This window comes from Sturnira hondurensis, unplaced genomic scaffold, assembly GCF_014824575.4.
Source record: "Sturnira hondurensis isolate 20B ecotype Veracruz unplaced genomic scaffold, ASM1482457v3 Scaffold0008640, whole genome shotgun sequence".
NCBI lineage: Eukaryota > Metazoa > Chordata > Mammalia > Chiroptera > Phyllostomidae > Sturnira > Sturnira hondurensis.
Genome location: NW_028081271.1, coordinates 15,707,112 through 15,727,624, shown reverse-complemented (window position 1 = coordinate 15,727,624; position 20,513 = coordinate 15,707,112). Strand labels below are relative to the sequence as shown.

The window sequence follows — 20,513 nt, the reverse complement described above, 5'->3', positions numbered from 1 at the left end:
AGGGGCGCCAGCCGGCAATCCTGGCCAGTCTGACTTGAGGACACCAGGACTGCAGGGCTAGTGGGACCTGCACAGGCTTAAAAGAGTAAAGGGGGAAATAGGGCAAAGAAGGATAAACACCCTGGTGATAACACTTTCCCTTCTTGAATTAAAAATAGCTAATCAAATTTTGCCGGTGTGGTTGGCGGGGAGGCAGGGGCAGAATGAAAACAGGGGTCTAGGAGTCTACTGAGTAGGAGATACCAGGGCATTCCAAAAAGATGTCAGAGTGCCTCTGAAGTTTGCAAGTGGGGTATTTCTCCGACAAAACCATCAGTTTGAACCGGACAAAGTGGCTCATACAGAGGGGGAAGAACAGGAGCAAAGAATGATGCGATCATCCTGGTTTCAGGTCCTGCCTCTGCCATTTTTACCTGTTCCGTGACTTTGGACAAGTTAATTTCTCATTGACAAAATGCTTATGATACTGACACATGCCTTTATTCCAACCCGGTGGAATAAAGAGGCCGTGAAATAGGTCGGCCAACAGCTGAAGAGTTTAACAGCTTGGGGAATAGACATGTCTGGACATTAACCTTGGGCCAGTTACTGCATGGAGAATGACTTTTGACTAATTTCATGGCCCGGAAAACTCTGGAAGCTCCTGGGATATGTCAAAGATTTAGACTTAAAAAACTTGCCACCTCTTAAGGAAATGAGGTTTCACAGACTAAAAAATATCTATACCAGATAGTACATTGAGTCACAGTGATAATGGCAGGCACTACATATAATATGGAGTCCCCTCTGCCTTGGGTCTAGGGTACGAGGGTGATAACCTAAATTTTTCATAAATTAAAAGCCAGATGATGTAGGATTCATTTGGTCACACAATATTCGCAGCAAAACACTTTGCCGAAATGAAAACAAATTCCTCTTGCCTCTATACAATGATTTGACAAATGGGCATCGTTTTTTTCCCATTTGTGTCCTTCGTATTAACTTTGGAACACCACGGTATGAAAGTTCAGGTTCAGAGGAAATAATAAATTTCCTTCCACATTTTCATGAGGGTGTGACTCCATTTTTCTCTCTAGAACCCTCTCCATCTCTTGCTTTTTCCTCCTACCAGTCAGTAACAATTTAAGGGTTAAAATCAAGAGATACCTACAGAGACTCTTTCCAGAGAATCATTATTCCATGCCTACGTGAACACTGCTAATGACCTACATTAGTTGCATAGAAAGCTTGGTTAGGTCTTCAATAAAATTAATAGCATGCCCATGCATACAGATTACTGCATTTACAGTTTCATAGGTAAGTCTGTGAGCCTAACTCTAATTTCATTTCATGGGAAGTCATTCACATCAGGCAGCTCCAATTTCAAATAACTCAAAGGGAAATTGGTACTTAAAATCGGAACCTCTTCTGGCCGTGAGCCCTAACAAGGAAACAAGCAGAGGAGACATGCATCAGTCATTCTAGACCTGGAGCAAACACTCTAATTTATTGTTACTCCTGGTGGCTCCACTTCTTCTTTGTGAGTCAAGAAAAGCATAATACACACACACTTTCCATTTTAGGAAGAGGTTATTACTTTCTATCTATTCTATTTAATCTAATCTTGGCTTCAGCTCATTAGGCACCATACGCTTCCTATTGAACTTCTGCCTAGCCACTACATTTTTCAAATTAAATTAATAATTCAAAAACACAAGGGTTACTGTAAACAATTTAGTTTCCTTTTCTACATGTGATTTCCTGCTGTGCAGTAAGCAATATAAAAAATTAATTTAAATCTAAGAGTCTGCAGACACTATTAAATATTGGCTCACTAATCCTTTTGCTTTAGGATTTTATAATTGTTTGAGAAAAACTGATTAACCTGTAGGTTAATTTAAATTTTTCAATTCCATTAGTGAAAAGAAGATGACAACTTTTTTCTACCAAAATTATATGTACATGCAATTAAGTTTTCTGGTATAATTTGAGGGCACTCAGGATTTTACTCTCTAGCATCTTGGGTTTCCTTATAGAAACCATCTCAAAGACTCTCAAAGACAGTGTGTAGTCTTGACTTTCTGCACCTCTGAGATTTCCAAAGGAGTCTGTCGATGCCCATTCTAAATGGGGCCAATTGAATGTCTGACTTCTAATTTTCAACTTACCTTTACAGATGTAGGTACTTGCTTTTCACATATACCAATCCATGTGGTCACTGAGCCCTTGGAAATGTAAGAGGAGACTTTCTCCCGTTTCTGTGTGCCCAAGAGCGCACGCGCAAACACACACACACAGTGAAACCTCACTGCGCTCAGCTGCGTGCGTGATGATTTTGTCAGAGACTGAGTGTGTGCCTTTATTCTACTGTTAGCGAGATACATGTTTGATAAACACATTAGTAACTTCCACCGATTTTTGAAGCATTTAGAAGTCAAAACAACTTAAGCAGTAGCAACTTATCATTCAAAACTAACTTTTAAGGATATCTGCTAAGTTTACTCATTCTGAGACTATGCCTAAAGGTTCTAAAATTGCACTTTTTAAAGATATCCTATATTTTGGACTATTCTATAATTACTGCCTGTGATGTCAGTTTCTGTATTACACACTTGCCCCACGCTTCCTTCCTCTGTTGAGGCCTTGACTGCTTATATCCCCCTCTCATGAAGTCTATATTGAGTATGGATCACCTGTACACACACACACACACACACACACACACACACACCCACAATGATGAACGCCATCCTTTCAATCAGGAATTCTGTTTCTTTTCTTAAAGATTTTATTTATTTATTTTTAGACAGAGGAGAAGAGAGGGAGAGAGAGAGAGAAACATCAATGTGTGGTTGCTTCTCAAGTGCCCCCTACTGGGGATCTGGCCTGCAACCCAGGCATGTGCCCTGACTGGGAACAGAACTGGCGACCCTCTGGTTCACAGCCTGGAGCTCAGTCCACTGAGCCACCCCAACCAGGGCAGAAATTCTGTTTCAATAGGTCAAATTCGAAGCTGACTAGCCTTGGCAATATTGTCCTAGAAAGTATTATAAATGTTTTATTTCAAGGCACCTGGCTATCTCCAAGAAAACATATAAAATAAATATTTTCTTCTTTCTTTTATATTTTAAATCAGTTTTTCTAAGTCAATAAAATGTCTCACAGGACACTTTCACCAAAAAAGCTGCATCAAATCCTGCAAATGTAATTTATGTGCTAATAACCACTGTAAAAATTGTACATTCCTTTAGAATGTTATTTTTCAACTGCAAGTGTGGTTTTGCAACTTAGAACATACTTCTCCTAAAGCTGAAGGAGATCTTTAATTTAATTTATTTATTTATTTTTAAAGATTTTATTTATTTATCTTTAGAGGGGAAAGGAAGGAGAGAGGAAGAGAAACATCAATGTATGGTTGCCTCTCGTGCATCCCCTGCTGGGAACTGGCCTGCAACCCAGGCATGTGCCCTGACTGGGAATCGAACCACGATTGTCTGGTTCACAGGCCCATGCTCAATCCACTGAGCTACACCAGCCGGGGCTGAAAATCTTTAACTTTAAAATTTATGCTATGTGTTTCAGACTTTAGGAACACTAACAATTAAATTTTAAACATTACCACTGTGGGAATGTTTTTTACTCTTTATACAGCCCTCATTGCTACTTGAACATAAAGTTCTTAGAACAGCAAAAATTTATTTTCCTGCTTTCTATGGGGGACTTGGCAGAAATCAAAATTGAGAATTTAAGACATGGAGGTGAGCAAATTAACTCTGGGCTGCACAGCTTTGGAAAGCAGTTTCTGACGGGAAGTTTCTCGCTTCTCTGGGAAGGAGGCATATGCGCCGCCATTACAGATGTTTTTCATAAGCGTGCCTCTGATCAATCTTTGTTCAGTCAGGTGAGATTGAATGCTGCTCTCCTGGATGTCTTCCAGAAGTGCCACTGAAAGCTTACTAAAGAATTTATTTAAGGAATCACACTCTGATTAAATACACAGCCTGGCTCAGCCTTGACCTGGTGGCTCAGTTGGAGTGTTATCCTGTGAACTGAAAGGTCATGGGGTTCGATTCCGGGTCTGGAAACATACTTAGGTTGCAGGTTCAATCCCAGGTCAGGGCATGTACAGGAGGCAACCGATTGGCGCTTCTCTCTCTCATTCTCCCCCCATTTCCCTTCCTCTCTAAAATCAATAAAAATTATTAAAAATATACATAGTGTGGCTTTTTAAAAATAATATCTTATGAAATGGTCTAAAAGAGAAGTTGAGAATATTTTCTCTGATTACAACTCTCAAATCCAATGGCATTATTTTTAGAAATAGCTTATTTTTTAATGATTTTCTCTACATAGTGCCCAATATTACCTTCAGTGCACAATGAAACTACATAACACCAAATTTAAGTATAATGCGAATGTTCAGAATTTTCATTAAATTATAAAATATAATTTCATTTTATTAATAGAGTGTCAGGGGTTTGATAAATCTATATTTTTAAATACAAATACATTTCTAAAAGAAATGGCTTTAATATATTAAGTAAAATTCTATTATTTCCCTTCTATTTTTACTTTCCATATTATCTACTTTAAAAAAATCAATCTATAACTATGGAGAAAACTTCTGTTCACTAAATCCGTATTATTTTAAGATCTGTCAGCCCCAGCTAGGTAGCTTGGTTGGCTAGTGCATTGTTCTAATAAGCCAAGGTTGTGGGTTTGATTCCCGGTCAGGGCACATACAAGAAGAAACTAATAAATGAATAAACAAATGAAAGGACAAATCCATGTTTCTCTCTTGCTCTCTCTCAAATCATTAAGTAAACAAAAATCAAAAAAGATTTTTCAATAAAGTGAAGACTGTATTTGAAAACTTAGTAATGTCAATTTGCCACTTTTTTTACAACAGGAAATGGCCAAATGGCCAAAACATAACCTTTGACATGTAGTCTATGTAAATATATAAGTACCACTTCACTAAATAAATGATTAAATATTACGGGTCTAATTTCCCCCTAATATACACGGAATTTATTTTTCTATGGAGTTCATTATTCTATGACTAGAATAATCATTCCTTGTGTTCAAGGAACGGAATTTTATTCTCTGCATGCATATGATTAACGGTGAATCCCTTCTTTTAGGGACTCCAAATGACCATCTCTTATCACTGTATCTTGTGTTCCATAAATTCACATGGCAATGAGCTATGTGTAATATTATTGAGGGTCAGCAATTGACCAGCTAAATCAGCGGTGGACAAATCAAGTTTTGATAGCACACAGCCATGCTCATCAGTTTATGCACGGTCTATGGCTGCTTTTATTTTTTGTTACAATGACAGAGTTAATTAGTTGGTAGTGATGATATCATTTACAAATCCTAACATATTTACTACTATCTGATTCTTTGCAGAAAACAAAAGTCAACCTTCGATCTAAATGGATAGTTTTATGGAATCCATTTTAAATACAGTGCTTTGGAAGCTCCAGAATGAAAAGCTATAACCCCAATTCACAATAGAAGGATAAAGACACAGTTCAGTTATCCATGCAATTATATGCAATGTGAATTAGGTCATTTGGGAGTGATGTTCAAAACTTCCTGAAGCCATAGAAACCCATGGAAATTTCTCAGTTCTTCATTTAAAAATATACATATCTAGCAGCGAACTGTTAAATTTCAAAGTAAATAATAAATATTAAAAAAACTTACTCTCTCCTAAAATTATAATTGAAACTAACAATAGAGAAATGCTAACATAAATAAATAATTGTTTCAGCTGGTTCTGAATCACTTGTTTCCTAAGCATCATAAGCAGAAGCTGGGCTATCTCACTTGCTGTGAAATGTTCGTTTTTAATTTTCCTACTCAGTGCTTTTTTTTTTAAATACCTAAATGCAAACTGCTGGTTAATGAAGAAAAACATCTGAACTCTTTTTATTATGTTTATTCGTAATAAATACATTCTGAAACCAAAATGAACTTACCATCATTTCAAGTGCATATTGGTTACCACTTAGCAACATCTTTTCTCAGGATGTTGTCACTTTATAAAGAAGGTGGACTGTTCAGTAGAATGCTTTTATTTTTATCAATGAAAGTGAGACTTTTAAATGCCTTTATTATAATTGCACTGCTTAATATTGACTATCATTTTGTATCACATTATTCAGTACCAGCTTCAGAAACATCGGGAGCCTCACACACCTATTAGATTCTCAGAGCCAAATAGTCACGAACAGAGGAAGGAATACGATCGCTTGTGTTAATGGTCTCATGCGACAGGCAGAGGCAGTCAATGTTAGCCCTGCTCAGACACATCTAGCTCTAGGTGAAATCTGAGGGGAGATGCAGCAACAAGAAAGCAGCACCGACGGAACATGCTCCTACGCAGGCAGAGACAGAAAGGGAGTGGACGTACTGTAGAAGCTGGCCATTACGTAGTTTTGGCAGCGATCACCAGTAAACTCATTTGGGCACCTGAGAGAAGAAACAAAAAACAATGGTAGAAAAACAGAGAAAAAGAGAAGAGGTGAATACACGCTAGAAAGAAGCTCCTTCAGTGTCATTTGACTGAGCTTGGTGAGTTCACCCTCAGGTACTGAGTCTTTGTCCTCATCATGGCTTTCAGACTCTGGCGTCTCCCGCAAAGGGTTAAAAATCTGGACCAAATGTAGTCCTTGGGGGTGTAGGACAGAAAGATCCCAGCATTTTAAGTAACTGCTTTCTTTCGGAAGGAGCCACTTAAAATTTTATCTGACGTTTTCTTCATCTCAGTTTTCCATTTGATAAATTTAGTCAAAAATGTTGGGAGGAAATTTTTCTTTTGGTTGGCCTGCCTGCCATCACTGCTAGCATCGCGGGCCATCCTGGTGGGTCATTCTTTTAAACTTAGGACCTTTGGGGCCCAAGCTAAGAGGCAGGTGAACAAGGTCAGATGGAATGGTTTGTGCCCTGAGTGGTCAAACCATAATCAGAACAAAAGGAATCAGTTATAACTGAGCTGCAAAAACACCAAGCGGTAGTGATTGTTGCTGTAGTTTGGGGAGAAAGCAAATTTCAGATTATTTTAACATACTTTCTTGGTTTTGGACTTTCATTGGCACATTCTCAGTACATCTCGCTCCAGTGAATCCAGGTTGGCACCTAGAGGGTAAAAATGTCATAAGCAATAGAATGCTAAAGACATTGAACTTTCTTTCAGACTGGCAATTTTCCTCCTATGGAATATGGAGATTCCTACAAATGACCTGGTGACTGAACAACACAAAGAGAAGAAAAAACATTTAGAAAACCATGTCCCACGAAAACTGTGGGGTATGCAGTTTGGTTGTGGTTATTTGCTTCAGTCTTCATCAGTTAACTGAGTGAGGTTGAAAAGTTGCATGGGTGTGGGGGGGGGCAGCTAAGTCATTCTCCACTGGGCATTTCCTGATTTGCCACTGACCATTGGCTCTTCCTACGTTAATGGAGTGATCACACCGTAAGGCAGATCAACATCTAATCACTGTTTTTACACCTGAAATTGATATAATATTGCATGTCAACTGAAACTGAAAAATGATTTTAACAAAAACACTGGTTTGGGAAAGAACTTACATGGTTCCATCCATAATCTTCTGTTATTTAAATGATTCTGAGCTTTTACTTTCATAGCCACTCAATTTGGTACTTATTTCCTAGGTATTTTTAATAAGTTCAATCATCGAACTGCACTAGAAGTGAAATACTCACACCTAATGATTACTGAGAAGAAAAACTACATTCCCTGCTTTTTAAGATATGACAAATCAGGTCTCATTTTTAATGTAGAAAGACAGAAACAAGCATATTTTTATTAGAACAATTTCATTTCATTCAATCATCGCAAATCAAAGACAAATACATTTAACACTTAGGACATTAAAACTTCTACAGTAGGACTTGATTTCATTTTGCTTTTAAGGTCAAAGTATTTGGGAATTGGATAAAACTCACATTTTACTCACATGAATGTATCAAAATTCTACAATTGATATACTACTGTTTTCAAGGCAGTGGGGCTATTGTGCCTGAATGTGGAAGTCTTTTACAACTAACTGCTCTTTTTGTGTTGCTTTTCCAGTAACTAAAGCACTCAGATTGGATTCGTTTTACCCACATATCATTCTCTAATAAGTGGAACCATCTTAAGATTCTAGGAGGCAAATATACTTACGGATGCATATACCCAGAGCCATAATTATTACTAATAGTTCATTTACACCATAAGAATCATGCAAAGTGCCTACTAGTAAAATAATAGTTCTGATAGCACATAGCTCATGATTTACATATAACCTTTTCTTCTCCAGAGTAAATAAGAAAAAATACTATCGTTTGGCATCAGACAGATGTGTAAATAAAACTATTCTTTTTTATGGGTGATTTAAAAAATTTTCCCTTACAGCCAAATTCAATGCCAAAAAATGTTATCACAACACTTGATACATATACTTTTCCTATTTCATGAGGAAGGGCCTGGAAGATAAAATATGGGCAGCTGCAGATTTTCAGCCCTGTGCATACCTGTTTCAACTTAAAGTATAAACGATCATTAACAATAATATCGATGAGCTTAACAACAAACATCTTATATTGATTGACATAGTGCCTTTGAACTCTTCAAAACACTTTTATATAAATGAACTGGTTATTTTTGGTTAGAATACTTTTGTTGCAGTAAAAAGAGAAAGATCTACTTAGAAAGACACAGAAATAAGAACTATAACCTTCGAGGCTGGGTCCTTTTTCATAAAGATGACATTTCACATGCGTCGATAAGAACACTTTCACAGATACATAAGAAAAATACATGAAAACTTGCTCTCTGTTTAACTTCTTTGTTATTTGACATAATAATTTCTGAGGCATTTGGCGTCTTTATTTATGTACTTGTTTCTGAACCAGGACTATAAATCCATACAGTCATACCCTATAGTTAAGCAGATAATTTCAGAACTAAAGATATATTCCATAATGATTATTTTATCTTACCTGTTTGCCTCCTTGGAAAAATAAAATAAAATCCTCATACTGATCACACAATAATCCATGTTTTCATGCAAAGAATATGGTATGAGATATATGAATGCTGTGGGTCTATGTGTCTGTGTATGGGTGGGGAGAGAGAGAGAAGCATTTGAGGTCAGGAATGTGTTATTTAAGAATCGTGAAATTAAGAGAAGGAATATGCATTTTATTAGAAAACTGTCATTGGCCCGGCTGGTGTGGCTCAGTGGAATTAGTGCCAGGCTGCACAGCAAAGGGTTGCCAGTTGATTCCCAAGTCAGGGCACATGCCTGGGTTGTGGGCTAGGTCCCCAGTAGTGGGAGCATAAGAGGCAACCACACACTGATGTTTCCCTCCCTCTTTCTCTCTCCCTTCCCCTCTGTCTAAAAATAAGTAAATAAAATCTCAAAAAAAAGAAAATTGTCATTTATGCATCTTAAATAACAATTTTGAGATTAGAGGGCACAGAACAACTAGATGAGGGAGATGAAGAATCCAATTTTCTGATTAGTATGCGATTCCAAAATGATGTTTCTTAGGGAACTAGCATTATGGTGGTTTGGTTTATTGCTATCATACGATGATAAGGAATTATTTGGTGCAGTAACACTAATCTTATGGTATGCCAATTCGTTTTGGAATTTTAGCTACATATGAACCAGCAGTACCTTCCCACAAATGCTGATCTTCACTCAGATACATTTGCTTAGTGTGAAGCCTTGTTGTTTTCCAAAGCATGGTCCATGGACCAAGAGCACCAGCCTCTTCTGGGTTTTTGTCAGTAGAAATGCAAAATCCCAGGCCCCAGTCCAGAACTACTGAATAAGAATCTGCATTTTAACAAGATTTCCCAAGATATCTGTATGGACATTAAAGTGTAAGGTGTCAAGGGTCCTGACCTTGAAAGATGAAGACGAAGGCCCCCTGTCCTGGCACTGCAGTGTCTTGCTTGGATGTGAGTGGCCCACTGGGCTTCAATGGGCCTCGGATTTTCTCAGTGATAAGATTAAGGGGTTAAAGAAACCCTCAGAGACAGACAACAGTATGGTCCCTACCAGAGGGAAATGGGGGTAGCAGATGGCAGGCGACGGTAAAGGGGGGATAAAGGGTGGTGGAAGAGACATGACGGGGTGGTGAACACACAATACAGTGTACAGATGATGTGTTATAGAATTGCACACCTGAAACCTATGTAATTTTATTAACTAGTATCACCTCAATAAATTCAATAAAAACACAAATAAATCGATTTTTTAAAGATTAAGGGATTTAACTAAGTGATTGTCAAAGGTTTCTTTTACCACGAAGGTTCTGGGAATCGAAGATCATCCTAACACATGGAATCACTGCGAAAAATCCCTACATCATTTCTTCTGGAGGCATTACCAGTCAGGGAGGGCTCATGGTCTTCTAAACAATGTTTTTACAGAATGACTTTCTAAGACAAACACGGGGGTAAAACAAATTGTAAACCCTATCCCTCAACAATTCAAGTGCTCAGCAACAATGGTCATCACGTAACTTCTGTGGATGTCTAGCATTGTTGCCAAGCCAAACGGACAGGAAGTGGAAACTGAGACAGTTTCTGCACAAGCTGACTGAAGACTCCATTGGTTGTGTAGAAAAAGCACGTGCTAAGGCAAACTCATCTGCTCTACAAGCCCTGATTAAACTCCATGGGATCCCTTCCAAGGGAACAGGGAGACTGGCCTCTGACTTAGGTCTACATTAGCACTATACGTTAAGCATCCAATCTATCACTTTGCTTGGAGATAAGAGTATGGTACATTTAATCTGATTTCGAACAACATGCTTTGGCAGAATCTGAGCAAATTCCAAGAATTTTATTTCTTAGAAGAACCTGGCTGAATAACCATCAAGCCTCTGCTGCAGCTTCAAAAATATATATACCATTTGTTCCACTGATTAGATCAGAAGATGGAAATAAGTTTTAAATTTTAGTATCTGCTCATAATGTGATAAACATCCTTTGTTCTATATTTGTTCTTAATGGGATGAAAGTTTGCAGACAGTTTGTCTGAACTTAATGTAGTACTTCTTCCAACTACCCCTGACCTGCACCTCCCCATCTCACACACTTCCTGTCTCGATCTCTTTGACGCCCCTTATTTACCTGTGTTGTGATTCTCTTTTGGGGAGGACAGTGACATTTTGATCATTTTGTGTCTCTAATGTTTAGTACAGTGCCCGACTCATAAAGGTCTCTAATAAGATGTCTCTGAAACTGAGCCTAAGACGGGATAGGACTGCGGCGTCCAGTAAAGAACTACATCAAAGAGACTTCTGCGTAGTCCATCCATTTGCCAACTACAGGTCCACACTGACCTTGTGGCTCTTAGTGTATAGTTTACGACAGGTTCTCCTCCGTAGACTCCTAAATAACTTTTTTATAGGAACTCCAGCACCTTCTTCACAGACTGTCTCCCCTAAATAGAAACCTTTAACACGGTGTTTGAAATTTGAAAAGACTGTAACTCTTTACCTGCAAGTCTGTTATCTCAAATTTAAATTCTGTCACTGAAAAACCAGTTTACCGAGCATTCAATAAAGCAATAACACCTAGTAACCAAGACTTCCACCCCACATCAGGAAAGCAAGACCTGTCCTTTACAGTGACCCAATACACTATGAATACCCTGATATGTTGGCTATGTAACTGACCATAAAGTCACGTATTTTGAAAATCAGTTTAGTGCTTGGTGTATTTTGTATGTTCTAATTGAATAAATCATTTCCCATATTTTTGGTGGGGATCCTAAATATATTCAAAGATATTTGCAGACCCCCCCAAAAAAAACAATTTCTGGTTATTTTGGGTTTGCTAATTTTATGGACCATTATGAATAGTTCATGGTTTTATAAATGTATGGTCAAGCTATAAGCCATCCTTTGATATCCATTCTCTTCTTTGTTTTTTAGTTTTATTAATTTTCATCAGGTTCTTCCCTTGATGAGGTCGGAGAAGGGAAACAAGGTTCACCTCTGATATCTCATGTCTTTGGTCATCACACTACAGAAAACATATTTGGACAGTTCTAACCACCTTGTCTGAAAGAGAAGTGTCCCTATTATCTTTTCGCTCAACACCAATATTAGTTTTGGTGTTACCTTTATATTGTAAAACATCTGAAATAATTTCTTTGGTGTCTATATTTATAAATACCCAATCACAAAAACCCTGACAAATAGCTACTGGGGAATATCGGTGGGTTGGGGCGCTAGATGTTCAGGCTGTGCACGCAAGCTCACAGAGCGCTGGTCTGTTTGGCTGCAGGATTATGTTGCCAACACGGACTTGCCTGGACCCTTTACTTGTTCTACATTCTGGCGAGACCTCACCTACTGGCTGGCTGGGTATCTGGGCTGTAGATTATTCTTTCCCAAAGGTACTGTTACTAGTAGTCTGCATTTTTCCAAGGTGACCCGCATTCTGTTATCTACTTTTTTCAGTGAAATTTCTAGATGTTTGAATATGCTTTTCTAATTTGTGTTGTAGTGATTTTTATGACATCATCTGCAAAAGACATTTATTTCCTCAGGGAACGCCTTCTTCAACATCATTAAAGAAAATATTAACTATAAAATGTTCCAATAACATTTCCTTCAGGTCCAGCTCTATACCTCCCTACCACTGTTCAGCTAATACATATCATTCCTTTTCTTTCTAAATTATGAGCTGGAGACTGATTCCTAATCTGTGAGATAACGGGATGTACACGGTGGCAAACACTGACGGGGAGGACATCTCAGCTGTCCTGGCTCTCCAGAGTCGTTCTTCGGTGTCTAAGACACAGACGCCCCATAATGAGGATGGCAGTGTTTGTGAACTAACCTGCTCCTGTTTCAGCCTCGGCGCCCTTCCCAAAACTGTGTTTGCACAGCTTGATCTGAAATGCACCTCTGCACGCTAAGACCCTGCCACTGTTTATTCTACGTGATGCATCTGCGAGTCGGGGGGGGGGGGTGTCAAGCAATTCAGCCGGATGTGCAGTCAGTCCACATCCCATACATCTCCGCATCGTGTGTGACATGATGATGCATCGACTGCTGACTGGTGGATGGGTCTTCCTCCAGGAAGAACGCCCTTCCCTGTCTCATCAAACGAAATTCTGCAAGTTCAGAACTTGACAATTTGGACTACTCCCCCAGCCACGGTTTTTGATGATACACCTAAATATTCACACTTTACTTATATCATTCAATATGAAGTTTTTTAAAAATGATGTTTTATCTTTAAATAGACCGTATGCCTTTCAAAGTGAGGGCTGCAGACACTTTTTTTTCAGTCTGTATCTCTGACTAGTTGAGGTCCCTCTTTACACATTCCTGTTGCTCCCTAAGTACCCTCCACAGTATTTGGCACACCTATAACTATAATTAAATTAATTACTTGAAGTACATTTATTACTCGCAATAGCCTGGAGGCTCCATGGGGGCAGAGGCCAGCAAGGAGGCTGCGTCAGAGAAGGACCTCAGTAAATTCAGCGGCTCTGTAGCTGATTTTAGAACAAAGGAAGCAAAGCTATGAAGACTACTTAGTGCTGCTGATTTTAGGCAAAACTGCAACTAAATCGATCCCTATAAAAACAAAGGATTCCCTCCAATCAATTAGTGAGTGAGAGTCAAAATGGGTTAATAGATACCTAGAAGCACACATCAGGGTTCTAGCTGCATGAGGCTCACAAAAGGGATAGAGGACATGGTCTCGGGAAGAGCTGATGGTCTTGACCTGAGCCACAAGTCCCACCCACTCTCTCTCTCACAAATGCTTCTGCGTTGGTTAAACGTTACAATATTTAAAAACAGAGAAGGGTGATAGGTAAGCGTCGCACTTATTCTGCCGAATGACCTCTTTCAGGGCTGGAACTGGAGTACAATTACGTTCTGCTCTTATGGACCCTAAGTTCTAATTCAATATATAGCCCTTTTATCTATTCCAAATTTCTCTTTCTATAGCCAAGATGATGAGGCTGCAGGGCACAACTATGAACTCGACTCATCATGCTCCCTTTCATTATGTTAATCTAGCTGCCAATAAGTGTTACACATATTACCATCGCATCAATATTTTGTACATTACGTCAAGGTTTTGTAAAACTTTAACCTTGGCTAGTGCCTTTGACTTTCCATCTTACTTATTCCCCAAATTTCTCTAGCCTGTACAGAAATCTCTCTTCCCTAAATATCTGCTATGTTTTTGGTGTCCCCCTCCTGCTCTAGAAGTTCCTATGACTTCCTATGAGCCATCACAATGTCCAAGGTCCTCTGCCTGCCCTCCGGAGCTCATAAACTGGCTCAGCGTCTAACTTAGTTTGTTTACTTTCCGGATGGAGCTGCTGATTTAGATACGCACGTCACCGTGTCTGTCTGCGATATGAAAACGGCTGTGCAACTGTTTACAAAGTCTTCTACGACGTATTCCCCTCTTCTTTAAATTCTCATTACCATAGTAATCGCTGTTGTACCATTTGGATATAGTCACTCTAATTAATTCACTCTTTTAGCTACTTAATTTTCCTAAACAGACGAGGTTTCCAGGGACAGAAACCATGTATTACACTTTCTCTGTGTTTTCAAAAATGCCTGGCAAAGATGTAGCTGTTCCATAAACACATGTTAATTAGTATTTTGTTTATTGAGTTTATTATAATGTTTGTTGTGCTCTAATGTAAAGTTCTACATTTTTCATAATTGTCTCCAATAATAATACAATATAGGTCCTTAGATATGCTACATAGTTTCATGTGGATTATAAAAATCATAAGCTCATGCTTGAAGGCTCTTTGCATCTTCCCAAGATATATTTTCTGTTTTTTTTTTTTTGCATATAAGGTATATAATGATCAGACCTATTAATGATCTGTCAAACACAAAGTTATAAAGCTAGCTGGTAGCCCCACCAAACCAAATAAGAGCTGCTGGTTGGTGTTCAGAAAGATGAGAAATTGGGGGATTAAACATGACAACACCGTCTGTTAAGACAGGTGTATGTATTTTTCCAATGTCTACAGAGAGTATGTAATACTACCATTTATTTTTTATTATAAGAAAAAGAAAACCTTGCTTTGCCAGAGTTAGAAGTACTTTAGCAGAAATGAATTCATTTAATTTCACTAACTTCTTGGAAAGGAATTTGGAGAACATATTAACTCTATGTTATGAATTAAGACAGCGTCCAGAGAGTTGATGCGAAAGGGCTCATGACCATTCACCAAAATTGGTGGTAAAAACTCTAATACGCTCATGAGACAGCCACCTCTGCCCATGGGACAACGTAATGCATTTATAAATACAGTCTGGTATAAAGTCATTGTTGGATTTTAAAAATCACATAAGTATATTCCACTAGAACTGTTCAGAAGAACAGACACACAAGAATGAGGGGGAAAGCAGAGGAATGTTTGGACAGTGTCATGTTCCCACTGACTTACTCCTTCCAACCCTGTGACTGACTACACGGGGCCTAGAGGGTAAAAGATGAAATGTTTCTTTGCTTGTCTGTGTGTAATCTGGAATAATAACTATGTTTGTCCTCAGGATAAATTTTAAATTAGAAGAGAGGGAAGAGAGATATAAAAGATGGGAACTATCACTGAAATTCCCACATTGGTCCCCAGGGGGAAGTCCACAGAACCGGTCAGCCCCTCCTCAGAGAAGTGTTGGACTGTTCCACGGTTCAGCCACTGGGGGCGCCCTGTGCTAAATGGAGAGACAAAGGAGATTTGCTGTCAGGTCTTCAGCTTCAAATCCCACGAAGACAGCGTGGATTAGGCGACCAAAGAGACTACTTGGAAACGTGCATGCTTGTGGTGTCTCTGAGTCATGTCTTCAGTCGGGGATAAAGCTGATTTTGAATGATGTAACTCATGCTTCAGCAATGTTTTGCTCTAGACAGATGGCCCATATGGAAACTATGAATTGGCTTCGAGTACAGGACCGTGAGCAGCCAAGGCAACATTTTCATGTTTTCTGCTTCTATTCAAGTGGTCTAGTGAACAATACATTATCCTCAGATGTGCCTTTGTTCCAAGTCTGAGTTGTGATTATTTTTAATGCTACAAATGCTTTTAATACAGGAATTATTTTTTAAGCACACTTTTATTTCACAAAAAAGGTCTGAAATATTTTGGCTGTTAAAAATACTCCAATTCTTTCTCTAAGGTACTGGCTTGTTTTGATGCATCAATAAACACATGATCTAAAAATTTGGTCCCAGGGGGTACTTATCAAAATCATAAATATCAAAGTCTTTTCCTAATAAGATCCGATAATAAGCTTAATGAGCATTAACACTTTTCTGAAAGATTCTAAGTGCAAAAAATAAAAATAAAAGATGCCAAAAAGAACCAGAAGGCAACAGAACCCACTAGACCATGAATGTGGGGGGACACAGAGGGTTTCTTTACAGTCTGCTGCTTTAGTAGTTATTAGAGAAACAACAAACATTTAAAGATTTTTAAAAACTATAGGAACTATTCTTTTCTCTGGATTGCGCTTCAAATTTAATGCAAAGCTGTGTGGGTGAAAACAAATCACAGTTGTTGGCACAATACCAAGATGGAACAAATGAACAACATTTCTGTGATTGCGTGTTTTGTGCAGGACGTGGGAGGGCTCCAGAAGGGCTGAAATTAATATGTGGAAACTAGCTGTGCTGGTTCCTTAGAGGTACTTGGAAACTATCGCATGTGCTCACGCAGCCTGTAAATCTTTGCAAAGGCTAGGATGAAAAATGATCCTGTTTCATTATGATAATTAAAATATACTGGTCTCAGATGTTTTTCTAAAGAAGTAAAAATATGAGCCATAGATAGTATGGGGACTTTGTTTAAAAAGGAGAAGAATTTATAAGGCACCATAATTTCCATGTTTTTCAAAGAGATTTATGAAAATATAATTGGACTGTATGCCCGAGATTAGGGCAAAATAGCAAGATTTCCCCAAATAATAAATGAAGCTCATATTTTACAGGTTATAAGTCTCAGCTTCTGGTATGTTCTATTTTGATCCTAGAAAACCTTGCAGAAAACTATAAAAATTGGTTCATCTTGCTTCACCATGATAAATATAGGGGTGCCATATTTGTGTGGTAGTGACAACAAACTGTCAGAATCAAAGAATAAAAGTGACCAATTTTAATTCTTTGTTCTAAGTATACAGATTTGAATACACAGGTGGTCAAAAAGTGAATCTCCAAGATTGATTTTATTTATTTATTTTTAAATTTCAATTTTCTTTTTTTTAAGATGTTATTTATTTATTTATCTTTAGAGGGGAAGGAGAGAGGGAGAGGAACATCAATTTATGGTTGCCTTTTGTGCATCCCCTGCTGGTAGTTAGCCCGCAAGGAACCGGCCTGCAACCTAGGCATGTGCCCTGACTGGGAATCGAACCGCAATCGTCTGGTTTGCAGGCCCGCACTCAATCCACTGAGCTACGCCAGCGAGGGCTTCCAAGATTGATTTTAAAACAATAAATATTGATAGCCATGTGAAATCATTTAAACCTGAAAGAAATAATTTGTTTCTACATACTCTTTCATTTTTATTTTGCTTTAAATTTTTGAAAACACTTTTACCTATTCATTTTATTGTGGCTTATAACTATTCCCGTACGTCTATCAAAGAGATGTGTAGTAATGGAAGCGCTCTTGTGATTCCTAGATTTTTATTCACTCCAACAGACTATGTTGACTTTTATACACTGTCTGATTGACAAAATCAGCTATACCACCACCAATCCTTGTCTTCTCCTGCGATTGCTTCTACTCTTTTAAAAGAAAAGCTTTTGAGGCCACAAGCAGTTCTGGGAGGTCCGTGTTCATGAGGTCCCTGACTATACAGATGGCCCTGTCTAGAATACAGGGGGGCAGCGAAATATCTCTTACAAAACGGCATTTTGTTTGTGTGTTATGGTTTTTAAAAGTGTCTTTTAAGATGTACTTTATTACTCACAAACAATTAAGGCTTGGTGGGTTTTCTTTTTTTGGAACTGGCACACAAATATTTGTATACTATTTACATGACGCAAAAGGGAAATGGCCTTCTTAGTTCTTGTGCTTTTTCTTTATTTTGCTAATTGCTTTATTAGTTCTCTAGCAAACTTGCCCTTCTTTGTCGACATTTGAGTCACAAGTTAATATTCCAAAGCAGAAGACGATTTTTAGGATGGCATGACTTTTTCTCATGTAGGACAAGCCGTACTACTTTAGATCAGGGGGACGCAGCTCTCGGCAGACCGCAAAATAAGTGTGTATTTTTAATCATTTAAGTGAGACGTTAACTACCTTCTACCACATCAAGTTATATGAGTCCCCGTACCACAAATAACCTAAATATCAAGAGTAGAATCAAAATGCGTGAAACAGTAAACACATACTTTTTAATGAGACCTACTAATTTTAACTACAAGGTTCAATTATTTAATGTACTGATAATATTATTGTTTTATTCTGCCTGTTGAGAGAGAGTAACTGTGATACTTATGAATGGTGTACCTTCAGGTCATAGGACAGAGTGCCATTCGAAATATATCTACAAACAATGGCAGTGCATAAAAGGATGTTCTGCCTTCTATACACGATGATGCCGCACCCACTGAATCCATTTCCAAACACCTGCAGTTTGCTTTTTTGATAATCAGCTAGATCAACCTAAACTTCATTTTTGAAAATAGTTATGAAACAATAAGTTAATGTCAAAGTGCAAGCAGGCTCGCTGTAAAGAATCTTCTGTACTTCTCTATCTCTTAGCCCATTTGTTTTGTGGGTGATCACTGGGGTGAAAAGGAACGTTATCTTAGAGCTTAATCCACACACTGGATGGAGAAGTAGGAATCGATAAAGACCTCTATGCTATTTGCACGTCTATTCTAGATAACAATGATCAAAACAATAAGGAAAGCAACTTCATAAATATAAATGCAAAAAAGGAACAGAATTGTAAAAAGCAAAAAAAAAAAAAACAACCCAATTCATAATTGAGATGACAAATGGTGTGAACTTTTTGCAAATGGAAAAACACTCTACAAATAAAAAGCGTTATTCAGCAGGATGCAATGAAATTGGAAAAAGAAGCAACGCCACATCACGAGACACGGAATCATCTGGAAGAAGCAGTCATGGACATAAGCCACACAGAGCGTTTCTGTTCTTACTTGCACAAGTATCTTGAGGGGTTTGAAAGGTCTTTCACCATGAAGCACTCGCCTCCATTCACACAGAACGTTTTCTCCTTCTCTGCACATTTTACAAGATGACTTGTCCCAGTTGTAGATGTCGATGTAGCTAGATGGGAGATAAAGATGGGCAAAGGTTTAGATCTTTCTGCTTTCTGCGCAGCCTTTGATCTCAAATTCTCTTAGGAGGAATAGTTCATAGAAGGTATGACAGTCTCCACTAAACTTTCAGGCTTAATAAACAACAGCAACAAAGTGAAGTCATTTCTGGGTGTAATTAAGCAGAATGCAATTATAAAAAGGTAAGTACCATTAATTGAATTACGATAATAGGAATATAGGCTCAACATTTTTTATAACTAGAACTTTATCTTCCATGGAAGTAGAAAAAGAGAAGATGTATTGTCATTAAGTAAAACACATTTTCCAGGAAGGCTCAAAGATAATGATATACAGTCACATCAGTGCAACTCACTTTAGATATTAATGTTTAATAGCAACTGATTGATAAAATTATTTATTTTGGAAAGTATGTTTTCTATGTATACTGACCGTACTTTTTAGACATAATATATAGCAAGAAATACAAGATGGCCTATTTGTACCTAATGAAAAATTACATATTAACTGAATATATATGTGTTATCATATAGCTCAGGGGCCATTCTTTTCACAATGTCCATTCTATTCTAAATTTTATTCAGAAGAACATTTTTGTAATATCCAATTGCCATCGTACTTTTGAGAAAATGGAAAGACAGTCTAATATTGCTGAAAAGGACAAAATGGGTGGATATTGTCATATTCACCCAGTGCAAAACAAGAGTAGAAATTAGTCTTAGTTTTGGTTCCTAACATCTTCCTTCATGTAATAAGCATGATACTCACTCATCCAACTCCACAATTATGTGAAAATGAAGCCTCCACCAGAATGAATGAAGCCCAAGCTCTTAGTCCTGAGGCTCTAAGGGCATTTAGTATCAGAACTTCTGCTCTTATCACTGGGAACATCATAGGTGATGCTCAGTTTCAGCCAAAATGAGCTTAATTCACATAACGTTTATCACTCACATTATTAGGACAAAACACAAAACCAGGTTGTCAAGCCAGTGAGGACTACTCTTTTAGAAAAAAAATCCATCTCTAGACAAATTCTTTTTTTTTGTCTACTGATCATTCTTTATGATTTTTAATCCTTATCTTCCTTATTTTTATTTTCTATTTGCATATGATATTCCGACGCCCATTTTCTTTAACCTTTCACGTATTATTTTCCCATTTTCTTTAGCCTTTCTTTTGCATTC

At 37.9% G+C, this 20,513-nt stretch overlaps 1 protein-coding gene across 5 annotated transcripts in view; it reads right to left on the bottom strand.

Annotated features, from left to right (window-relative positions):
• NRG1 (neuregulin 1) overlaps nucleotides 1-20,513 on the bottom strand; it is a 959,746-nt gene that overhangs the window by 17,431 nt on the left and 921,802 nt on the right. For 3 of the 5 annotated variants that reach the window (XM_037055334.1, XM_037055337.1, XM_037055335.1), the window contains 2 exons: nucleotides 19,189-19,318; nucleotides 6,404-6,462 (listed from right to left, as the gene is read on the bottom strand). In XM_037055334.1, coding sequence (XP_036911229.1) covers nucleotides 6,404-6,462; nucleotides 19,189-19,318 — 189 coding nt within the window. Of the gene's footprint in view, nucleotides 1-5,963; nucleotides 6,463-7,060; nucleotides 7,129-19,188; nucleotides 19,319-20,513 lie in introns of those variants that run through there. The other 2 variants (XM_037055336.1, XM_037055338.1) reach the window with 2 other exon arrangements.